The 12,004-nt window shown below is 42.8% G+C and overlaps 1 protein-coding gene across 1 annotated transcript in view; it reads left to right on the top strand.

The window, feature by feature from the left end:
* The window catches only part of LOC122548623 (uridine-cytidine kinase-like 1), a 120,334-nt gene that overhangs the window by 92,061 nt on the left and 16,269 nt on the right, over nucleotides 1-12,004 (top strand). Inside the window, exon 7 of the mRNA XM_043687456.1 lies at nucleotides 10,307-10,368. Within this exon, the coding sequence (XP_043543391.1) occupies nucleotides 10,307-10,368 (62 nt within the window). The remainder of the gene's footprint in view (nucleotides 1-10,306; nucleotides 10,369-12,004) is intronic.

Below are 12,004 nucleotides of genomic sequence, written 5' to 3'. Positions count from 1 at the left end.
GGAAGGGGAGGGAGGAGTCTGAGACGGTCCAGGTAAATTTGAGGTCGAGGTGGAAGGTGTTGGTAAAGTGGATGAACTGTTCAACCTCCTCATGGGAGCACGAGGCAGCGCCGATACAATCATCGATGAATCGGAGGAAAAGGTGGGGGGTGGTTCCAGTGTAGCAAGGTGGCAAGGTGTTCTTTGACAGGTAGACAGGGTGGTGAAGAGGGCATTTGGTATGTTTGCATTCATTGATTAGAGCATTGGGAACAGGAGTTGGGATGTCATGTTACAATTGTACAAAACATTAGTGAGGCCACATTTGACTACTGTGTACAGTTCTAGTTGCCTTGCCAAAGGAAGGATATTATTAAACTGAAAGAAGTTGCAAAACAGATGTACAAGGATTAGATTAGATTAGATTACTTAGTGTGGAAACAGGCCCTTCGGCCCAACAAGTCCACACCACCCCGCCGAAGCGCAACCCACCCATACCCCTACATTTACCCCTTACCTAACACTACGGGCAATTTAGCATGGCCAATTCACCTGACCTGCACATCTTTGGACTGTGGGAGGAAACCGGAGCACCCGGAGGAAACCCACGCAGACACGGGGAGAACGTGCAAACTCCACACAGTCAGTCGCCTGAGGCGGGAAATGAACCCGGGTCTCTGGCGCTGTGAGGCAGCAGTGCTAACCACTGTGCCACCGTGCCGCCCACGGATGTTACCAAGACTGGAGTGTTTGAATTGTAAGGAGAGACTGGATAGGCTGGGACTTTTTTCCATGGAGTGTAGGAGGCTATAAACCTTTATAGAGGTTTATAAAATCATGAGGGGAAAAATAAGGTGAATAATCAAGGAGTCCAAAACTAGAGGGCTTAGGTTTAAGGTGAGAGGGGAATTCTAAATGTGGCCAAACTCAAAGTCCTACACAACATGACCTGTCAACTCTTGTACTCAATACCATGTCCGATGAAGGAAAGCATGCGTATGCCACTTTCAGAGTACAATGGATCTAAACAGTTGGATGCTACCTGAATTGCTGTGCTCTTCCAGCACCACTGATCCAGAATCTGGTTTCCAGCATCTGCCGTTATTGTTTTTACCCGGATCTAAACAGTAGATGAGAATGTGCAATTCAAAACAAAAACAGATTAGCCATGACCTTTATCAATGGCAGAGTAAGCTGAATTTTGTTTGTTCAAATGTGGGGTATGGTCCCTGTCTGCCCTGTTTTTATTCTTTATAACATTCCTTGGGATGATCTTAAAAAAACTTGATTAATTTTCATAGATTGAATACTTGCAGTCACTGGAACACTGAATCACTAATTTGGCTCCAGTTTGAACTCCGTTTGCTTTTTGGACACAGGGCAACCAAGTGGCTGCTGTCATTTCATCTATTAGGTGGTTCTATTTGCTGTGTATCTCATGAATCTCTTGCAAATAAGATCCTGAAGTGACTTTAATCAAAAAGAAAGATTAGATGATGAAGAGGTTAAACATTCTCACTTGCAAAAACTGAACTATAGTGGATGAGACTTTTTTTATTGTTGACTAAAGCTGTTATTGCTGTTGGTTCAAGGGGTTACAATTTCCCAACTCTGACAAACCACTCGGTTCTTCACCTCCAATGATGTAAAAATAATGAACTTCGGTGGATGGAAGCTCCCTGCAACTTGAGAGAGCTGTCATAAATTAGATGAATGGCTGAACTGAGTCTGCTGCTTACATTATAATGATATCTGAACTTAAAATCAGCTCAAGTTAGTGACTTGGAAGTATCAAGCAATCTTATCCTCGAACTTCATAGCTAGTAGAAACACAGGGTTAGAGCTATAGAGAGAGGCTGAATAAGCTGGGGCTGTTTTCCCTGGAGCATCAGAGGCTGAAGCATGATCTTATAGAGGCTTATAAAATCAAGAGAGGCATGGATTGGGTAAATAGACAAGATATTTTCCCTGGGATGGGGGAGTCCAGAACTACAGGGCATAGGTTTAAGGTGAGAGGGAAAGATTGAAAAGAGACCTAACGGGCAACTTTTTCACACACAGGGTGGTACATGTATGGAATAAACTGCCAGACGAAGTGGTGGAGGCATCTGAAAAGCTGGATGGTATATGAATAGGAAGTGTTGTGAGGCATACGGACCAAGTGCTGGTAAATGGACTAGACTAATTTAGGATATCTGATGGGCATGACTAAAGTTGGACTGAAGAGTCTGTTTCCATGATGTACATTTCTATGACTCTGACTCTTAGCCAACCTTAAAATATCCAATATTCCACAGCAGTTTATCTCAGAATACCATGACAATAAGGATGCAATTGATGAGTTTTTTTACAACCTTTATGAGTGGGTACTAAGCTGTAGCGCAGGTTAGCAATAGATTGGAAATACTTATCCTGTATAGAGATCATAAACAAAATGATGAAATAACAGACCGTGGGCAACTATGAATCTATCAGTGGCATTTCCATTCCTTATAAAAGTAAATGAATTAATTATCAACAGTAAAATTCAATAGCGACCTGTTGCAAATAAATAGTTGATGCCAGCCTCCTCATGATTTATTAGGAAGTGACATCCCTAAAAAACAGATTTGCGCACCGAATTGACATTTTATCACAGCTGCCCTATACAACAGCACTGATTCTTTTACAGAGAATCAGTGTGTGCTATATTACCACCCCGATGCCATCCTTGATGTAATTGACTGTTTATATTAAAACGGTTTGACATGTAAAACTGTTGGAAATATGCATTGTAGCCTTTTCAAATGCATGTTCTAATTTAAATGTGTGCTTTGACACAACGTGATCAGGTACAAGAAGCAATGAAAATTTTGAGGTCGTGCATGAATAAACAGTAACTTTGGTATTTTGTGGTAGGTATTCCAGAATTCTGGAGGTATTATGCATGGTCCTAGATCTAGTGGACTGATGTCTTGCATTTACTTATTGCACTACTTATGGCAGGATGACTATTTTGTCATCTATCAGAATAAATTTCATTGGTGTTTTGAACCATTCACTGATGGGCTCTGTCATGTGCTTCAACATTATATTTCCCTTCTGTTACATTTCTTTCTTCAATATATTTTTTCAATATTTCTAAAATTTGCAATTGCTTTAATTTTTCTACTTCTAACATTTAAATGTTTGTGAATCTTTAAACTGCCTCAGAAAAAGCCAGTTTAGTGCATCCGCTGAAACAGTTTATGGAAATCATATATCTGAACAGTTTCATTACTATTGTAATACCAAGTCACAATTCTACTTGTGTTTGAAGTACAAGCTCTTCTGCTGCCAGGCTGATGGGTCCACATAATCAGCCCTTGCTATGGTATCATGATCTGGAATGTCAATTACGTTTTCCATACAGTCAGTGTTTTGGTTACTTGATACTTACATTATACCAAGTTATACTTTGCAAGTATAGATAATGTACATAATTTCAAGAATGAACACACCAGCCATGTAATCAACTTTTCCTAGACTATTTGTCCTTCCTGGTGAAGGGCTCTTGCCCAAAACATTGATTCTACTGTTCCTCTGATGCTGCCTGACCTGTTGTGTTTTTCCAGCATCCCACTCCAGCATCTGCAGTCCTCATTTGTTTCCTTTTTCGAAGACCATATATGCAAATATCTGGTCACAAAAATATTTGTTCACCATTTTTTTGCTCCAGTTCCAAAACAGTTAAGTAGTTATTGCTCAATTGATTGCAGCTTTGTAACTAAAAAATAAGAACAAGAATCGACTGAATTATTGTCCCTCATCTCGCAATGCAGTAGTAACAAATCAGTTAATGTTTTGCCATTGTTATTTGTGAAACCAACACAACTTCTGATGTCTGAACATGCGCAGTTAAACATGCAATTCTGAAGTTGCTGTCAACATGAACAGCAATAAGGAGCAGAAATAGGCCATTTGGCCCCTCAGGCCTGCTTTGCCATCCAATAAGGTCACAGCTGATTTGTGCTTTGAATTCCACATTCTCTTCTAATTGCAATAACCTTTTATCTCCTTGCAGAATAAAGAGATTATCTACCTCTGGCTTAAAAATCCTGCCTTCATTGTCTTCTGAGACAAGAGTTCCAAAGTCACACAACACTCTGAGAGAAAATAAAATTTCCTCCTCACTGCCCTTAAAGGAGACCTAACTTTTAAACAGTCCCTCTAGTTCTAAATTCATCTACATTCTAAATTCCACATTTACCTTGTCAAGACCATACAGGACCTTATGTACTTCAAGTCATCCATCATTCTTCTAACCTCCAGTGAAACTAAGCCCAATCTGGTCCAACCTTTCCTCATAAGACAACCACCTCATTCCAAGTATTAATCCAGTAAACCTTCTTTGAGTTGTCGCCAACATATCCTCCTTTAAATAAGGGGACCAAAACTGCACATAGTATTCGAGATATGGTCTTGCCAATGTCCTGTATAATTGAAGCAGAAAATACTTACTGCTATGTTTAATTCTACTCATAATAAAAGGTAGCATTCCATTAGCTGCCTTAATTACTTGCTTGCCCTGTATACTAATTTTTTATTACTCAGATTTGTAGCTCAGGTTGAGGTTCTGGATGTACATTTGCTCACTGAGCTGAAAGGTTCATTTTCAGACATTTTGTCACCATGCTAGGTAACATCATTAGTGATCCTCCAGATGAAGCACTGGTGACATGGCCCACTTTGTATTTACAGGGGAACCTTGATTATCCGAACGAGATGGGCGGGTTCTATTTTGTTCGGATAATTGATTATTCGGTTAATCAATTCAATGCCTTTCTTCTGGGGCTCGGAGTTTTCTATTAAATCTGCTTCCTGTTCAGACTAGGCAGCAGCACAATGCATGGGAGCCAACACTGCCCCCTCCCCCCGACCACCCTCAAACCCCGTCCAACACCGCCCCCAACCCCATCCAACAACCCTGTCAAACACCATCCTTTGCCTGCCCCCAACTCCATCCAAAACCACTCCCCATTCAAGAGATTAGGCAGCAGCACACAGCTCCTGAGCCCCTCCCGTCCCCCCTCTGCCCGCCAACCCCACCCCTCAACCCCATCCACCAGGGCAACTGGACCGGACATCAACAAGACTGCTGCAGCTGCCTTTTTGGGGGTGAGTCTCCAAATAGTGTGTGACGCGCGCAGACACCGCACACACACACACACCCCTGTACACACACGCACACACACACACACACCCCTGTACACATACGCACACACACACACACACACACCCCTGCACACACATACATGCACACCCCACACAGTTCTACCAGGTTCCACCTGTGCCCTGTACAGGACAATGTTGGAGACATTATCTGGGGAAGGGGGTTTAGGGTACACACCTGTGTAGAACACCAGCGAAAGTGTGGGGGGAGAGAGAGAGAAGGCGGGAGGTCAGTCATTTGGAGACGGTACCTGGGCTCCCATCAGTCGAGGACTGTTCTCAGCAGCATTTCAGTAAGCCGAGTTCACTTTTAATCACTAAACAAAAGACGCCATCAGTATTGGAAACACGTCTTTGGTGTAATGTTTCTATTGGAACCTCGAGATCTCCTCCAGATAATCCAATATTCGGATAATTGATATTCGGACAATTGAGGTACTTCTGTATTTGGTCCCTATGTGTTGTTTTCCTGTAGACGCTGGTTTGAAGTTCCCCATTGGCTGTTCGCTCTAGGAATGGCAGTTTGTTGTTATTCTTCTCCTCTTTAGTGACTTTTTGCCAGTAAGGGTATTATTGATGGTCTTGAAGGTTTCCTCTAATTTGCTTCGTTTAATGATGACAAAGGTGTCATCCACGTAGTGGACCCAAAGTTTGGGTTGGATATTTGCCAGAGCTGTTTGTTCAAGTCATGATATTGGTGATCCCATGGGTGTTCTGTTGGTTTGTCTGTAGGTTTTATTGTTGAGGGTGAAGTGGGTGATAAGGCTAGGTCCACAAGCTTGATGATATTATCCTTGCTGATGAAGTTGGTGGTGTTGTGTATGTGCCTTTGGTTCTTCTAATAATGTAGTCAGTGTTTTCTTGGCCAGATTGATTTTGATGGTTGTGAACAGGGCTATTATGTCAAAAGAGATCACTATTTCATCCTCTTTTATCTTGGTGTCTTTGATGATCTTCAGGAATTCTTGGGTGGAGTGGCATGAGGCTTCAACTAACTGTTTTAATTTTTGGTGTAGCTGCTTGGCCAATCTGTAAGTTGGTGTTCCAGATAGCGAGACCATGGGTCTGAGGGGCGCTCCTGGTTTGTGAATTTTAGGTAATCCGTAGAAGCGTGGTGTGTTGGATCCATCTGTTTTGATTTTTTGGACGAGTTTTGAGATGATTTGTAGCTCAGGTTGAGGTTCTGGGTGTAGGTTTGCTTGGTGAGGTGGAAGGTTCATTTTCAGATGTTTCGTCACCATACCAGGTAACATCTTCAGTGAACATCCACACGAAGCACTGCTGGTGTTGCTGATTTCTATTTATATGTTTAGGTTTCGTTGGGTTGGTGATGTCATTTCCTGTGGTGATATCATTTCCTGTACTTTTTCTCAGGGGGTGGTAAATGGGGTCTAACTCGATGTGTTGTTGTTAGAGTTCCGGTGGGAATGCCATGCTTATAGGAATTCTTGTGCGTGTCTCTGTTTGGCTTGTCCTAGGATGGATGTGTTGTCCCAGTTGAAGTAGTGTCCTTCTTTGTCTGTATGTAAGGATACTAATGAGAGAGGGTCATGTCATTTTGTGGCTAGTTTTCTGCCTGTTTGTCCAATGTAGTGTTTGTTACAGTTTGTTGCACGGTATTTTGTAAATGACATTAGTTTTGCTTGTTGTCTGTATAGGGTCTTTCAAGTTCATTAGCTGCTGTCTCATGTGTGGGTGAGTTTGTGGGCTACCATGATGCCAAGGAGTCTGAGTAGTCTGGAAGTCATTTCCCAGATGTCTTTGATGTAGGGGAGAGTGGCTAGAGTTTCAGGACACGTTTTGTCTGCTTGTTAGGGTTTGTTGCTGAGAAATCGGCGGACTGTGTTCATGGGGTACCCACTCTTTTTGAATACACTGTATAGGTATCTAGAAGCATGGCATTCCGACTGGAACTCTATCAACAACCACATTGACTTGGACCCCATTTACCACCCCTGAGAAAAAGAACAGGAAATGACACCACCAACCCAGGGAAACCCAAGTAGGAAAGCAGATTACTACCTAAATGGAGCTGAAAATGTGTTGCTGGAAAAGCGCAGCAGGTCAGGCAGCATCCAAGGAGCAGGAGAATCGACATTTCGGGCATGAGCCCTTCTTCAGGAAATGGGGTCTGCATCTGCAGTCCTCACTTTCTCCTACTACCTAACTGGAGTCAAGTTAGGTAAAGGGGCAGTACAAAGAGATCTGGGTGTTCTTGTACACCAGTCAATGAAGGCAACCTTGCAGGTACAGCAGGTAGTGAAGAAAGCTAATAGCATGCTGGCCTTCATAACAAGAGGGATTGAGTATAGAAGCAAAGAGGTTCTTCTGCAGCTGTACAGGGCCCTGGTGAGACCGCACCTGAAATATTGTGTGCAGTTCTGGTCTCCAAATTTGAGGAAAGACATTCTGGCTATTGAGGGAGAGCAGCGTAGGTTCACGAGGTCAATTCCTAGAATGGTGGGACTATCTTATGTTGAAAGATTGGAGCGACTGCGCTTGTATACCCTTGAGTTTAGAAGACAGAGAGGATCTGATTGAGACGTATAAGATTATTAAAGGTTTGGACACTCTGGAGGCAGGAAGCATGTTTCCGCAGATGGGTGAGTCCCGAACCAGAGGACACAGCTTAAAAATAAGGGGTAGGCCATTTAGGACAGAGATGAGGAGAAACTTCTTCACCCAGAGCGTGGTGGGTGTGTGGAATGCACTGCCCCAGAAGGCAGTGGAGGCCCAGTCTCTGGATTCGTTTAAGAAAGAGTTGGATAGAGCTCACATGGATAGTGGAATCATGGGTTATGGAGATAAGGCAGGAACAGGATACTGATTGAGGATGATCAGCCATGATCATAATGAATGGTGATGCAGGCTCGAAGGGCAGAATGGCCTACTCCTGGACCTATTGTCTATTGTCTATAAACATAGAAAGCAAGAAACATCAGCAGTGCTTTGTCCGGAGGCTCATTGAAGATGTTACCTAGTATGATGATGAAACGTCTGAACATGAACCTTCCAGCTCAGTGAGCAAGTCTACATCCCGGTTAATTATGAACGGCAGGGACCTCAGCATAGACTGCTTTGGCAGAATGTGACAAGTGGAATCAATCAGTCAAGAAAGTTAGTGGGCGGCACGGTGGTACAGTGGTTAGCACTGCTGCCTCGCAGCGTCAGAGACCCGGGTTCAATTCCCGCCTCAGGCGACTGACTGTGTGGAGCTTGCACGTTCTCCCCGTGTCTGCGTGGGTTTCCTCCGGGTGCTCCGGTTTCCTCCCACAGTCACAAAGATGTGCAGGTCAGGTGAATTGGCCATGCTAAATTGCCCGTAGTGTTAGGTAAGGGGTAAATGTAGGGGTATGGGTGGGTTGCGCTTCGGCGGGTCGGTGTGGACTTGTTGGGCCGAAGGGCCTGTTTCCACACTGTAAGTAATCTAATCTAATCTAATCCAATCCATTTTGCTTGCTTTCTCTATTCTGCTGGCCAACCAATCTTCTGTCATGTTAATATGCAGCCCGGTGGCTCAGTGATTAGCACTGCTGCGTCGGTACTAATGATCTGGATTCATTTCTACCCTCTGGGACTGTCTGTGTGGAGTTTACACATTCTTCCCTGAGTCTGTGTGGTTTTCCTCTGGATGTTCTGGTTTTCTCTCTCAATCCGGAGATGTGCAGGTTAGATGGATTGGCCATGCTAAATTGTCCATAGTGTACAGGGATTTGCAGGCTTGGTGGATTAGCCATGGCAGATGCAGGACCACAGGGGGATGGGTCTGAGTGGAATACTTTTTGGAGGTCGATGTGGACTCAATGGGCTGAGTGGCCTGCTTCCACACTGTAGGAATTCTGTGATTCTATTCTGTTATCCCCTACACTAGTGATTCACTAACCTGCCAAAGGGTAATCTGTTGACGCCTTCACAGATGGAAATGAAATAGACATCATTGAATTGATGTGAACTTATAATATATTTTTGTAAAACCCTTAGAAGTAGTGAACCAAAATGAATGATATGCAACTTTTAAAAAAATCTTTCTTGGGATGCTGGCTGGGCCAGTATTTATTGCCCATCTCTAATTGCCCGAAATTGAGTTGCTTTCAAGCTACTTTAAGAGGGCACAAGAGTTAGTACTTTGTGCTTCTGGAGCCACAGAAAGGCCAGACCATGTAAAGACTGGCAGATTTCCTTTTCTAGAGGAATATTAGTGAACCAGATGGATATTTACAACAATCCACAGAGATTGCTATTAGACCAGGTTTTAATTCCAGAGTTGTTGTAATTAGTTTTTGAATGTAGATTTCTCCAGCTTCCTCATTTCCCCTCTCAGTCCCAACCCCCGGAGTCAGCACCACCCTCTTGACCTGCAGTCTTCTTTCCGACCTCTCCACCCCCACCCCCTCTCCGGCCTATCACCCTCACCCTCACCTCCTTCCACCTATCGTATTCCCAGCGGCCCTCCCCCAAATTCCCTCCCCTCTACCTTTTATCTCAGCCCACTTGGCACACCAGCCTCATTCCTGATGAAGGGCTTAGGCCCAAAACGTTGATTCTACTGCTCCTTGGATGCTGCCTGGCCTGCTGTGTTTTTCCAGCACCACACTTTTCAACTTTTTGTAATTAGTTTCAATTTCATCAATCTGAATTGGTGGGATTTGAGCCCATGTCATCAGAACATTACTCAGGCACTGTAACATTACCATTGCACCACCATTGCTTCCCTGAAGGAAGGAAATTCAAGACAATCAGCAGTGGTTACATGGTCACCATTAGACTAGCCTTTAATTCCAGACTTCTGTTGAATTCAAAATTCACTCTCTACCGTGGTGGGATTTGAACCCAAAACCTCAAAAACTTAGCCTCGGGTTCTGGTCACATAATTGGTGATATTACCACCACACCACTGTTTTCCTATAATCATGAGTGATTAATTGCTTAGCCTGTTAAATGACAGACTGTTTGACTGTTGCTCGATGATAATTTCATGACACCGGAAGAATCTTTAATGTGAGAAAGGGGCAATCTATTTTACATAGCTTGCTGAGTCTTTATGCATCCTTTTTCAACAGGTTAGCCAGAGCACTTCACCTCAACGCAGATTGCATTGTCTGTAAAGTTTTTTTTTTGTTTGCGTTTGTTTTGTCAGGTGGAGAAAACTTTGTTGCTCTTGACCTGATTGTCCAGCATGTCCACAGTCAGCTGGAAAAGGTAGGTGTGGCTCAAAAACTATTTTAAACTGTTAAACCTATTTGTCTATTTTTTAATCTTAATGTGCTTATCCTTAATAAATTTGCTGTTTCCTTGCATGTTTATTCTTTAGTTGGAAAAATTGAAGTAATATTTTTCATTACTTATCATAATTATATTGTTACATTTACTAATACTTTTGCCATGAGTTTACACTCTTCTCTCACTAATGGTACAAATCTAACCCAACAGTGGGCCACAGCTAATCTTAGAGAATATTTGCATATGTCTTTTCGCATCTGAGATTCTGAAGAAGATCCAGATCATATATCACTAATGACTAACAGATATGGTAAATAATTGGAAGGTCGGAGAATAGATTTTATACTGTTGTGTTCTAAATATGGAGCTTCACAGACAAGGAAGTAGTGAGATTAAGAAACAAATTTAAATCTAAACTAAAGAATGGCTTTGGGAACTGTTCAAAATTTCTGTGGTTAATGCCTTCACGTCTTCATAAATGTCTTCATTCGGCACCTTTTGCGAGTTGCTGAAGAGCCAAGGCAGATGACTAGATTCCCTTAAGAATAAACTTGCATTGGTCAGATTTCCTTATGGATATTTTAAAAGTGTTTTGCATCGTATAGTCTCAGTCAATGCACCTCACTCAGATTTGTTCCAAGTGACTAGCATCCTGCTCCTCAGAAAACCTTCCTCACCTTCTGCCCCATCTCAAGGCTTTGTTTCTTTCTTAATGCTGTCAATTGTACCATTGTCACAAGGATTCACATCCACCTTGTTATTCCTTGTTTAAATCTCTTCAGTCTGGAATGTGATGGTCAACCCAATGTTCAATCATTTTGATCAGAATTACCATTTGTGACTGCAAACTGTGGTGTATTATTTTTCTTGTATTACGTCTCATTGTTCCATACAATCTCTCTCCCTCCCAACCCCTCTCTATCTTTCTATCTCTATCTCTCATTTTCTCTATCTCTCTCGATCTCTCTCACTCTCTCTATCTATCTATCTATCTCTATCACTCTCTCTCCCTCTCTCTATCTATCTATCTCTCTCTCTCTCTCTCTCTCTCTATCTCTGTCTCACTAGATAGAGAGATAGATAGAGCAATAGAGATAGAGAGCAAGCGAGAGATAGAGGGAAGATGTGTTGAGTAGGCTAGAGGTTATTAAGGTGGACAAATCTCTGTCTCTGTGTCTCTCTTTTTCTCTGTCTTTCTCTCTGTCTCTCTATCTCTCTCCCTCTCTCTCTCTCTCTCTCTCACTCCACTCTCTCCCTCTCTCTCTTTCTCTAAATCTATCTCTCTATATAGAGAGATAGAGAGCGAGAGATAGAGGAAAGATGTGTTGGGTAGGCTAGAGGTTATTAAGGTGGACAAATCTCTGTCTATCTGTGTCTGTGTCTCTCTCTGTCTCTCTGTCTTTGTCTTTGTCTCTCAATCCTCTCTCTCTCTCTCTCTCTCTCTCTCTCTCTCTCTCTCTCTCTCTCTCTCCAGCTCTTTCTCTACATAGAAAGATAAAAAGCGCGATAGAGGTAGATAGAGAGAGCGAGAGATAGAGGAAAGATGTGTTGGGTAGGTTAGAGATCATTAAGGTGGACAAATCTCTGTCTCTCTCTATCTCTCTACCTCTCTATC

This window comes from Chiloscyllium plagiosum, chromosome 3 (genome assembly GCF_004010195.1).
Source record: "Chiloscyllium plagiosum isolate BGI_BamShark_2017 chromosome 3, ASM401019v2, whole genome shotgun sequence".
Classification (NCBI taxonomy): Eukaryota; Metazoa; Chordata; class Chondrichthyes; order Orectolobiformes; family Hemiscylliidae; genus Chiloscyllium; species Chiloscyllium plagiosum.
Note: the sequence above shows the minus strand (reverse complement) of the source record. Positions and strands in the feature narration are given on the sequence as shown.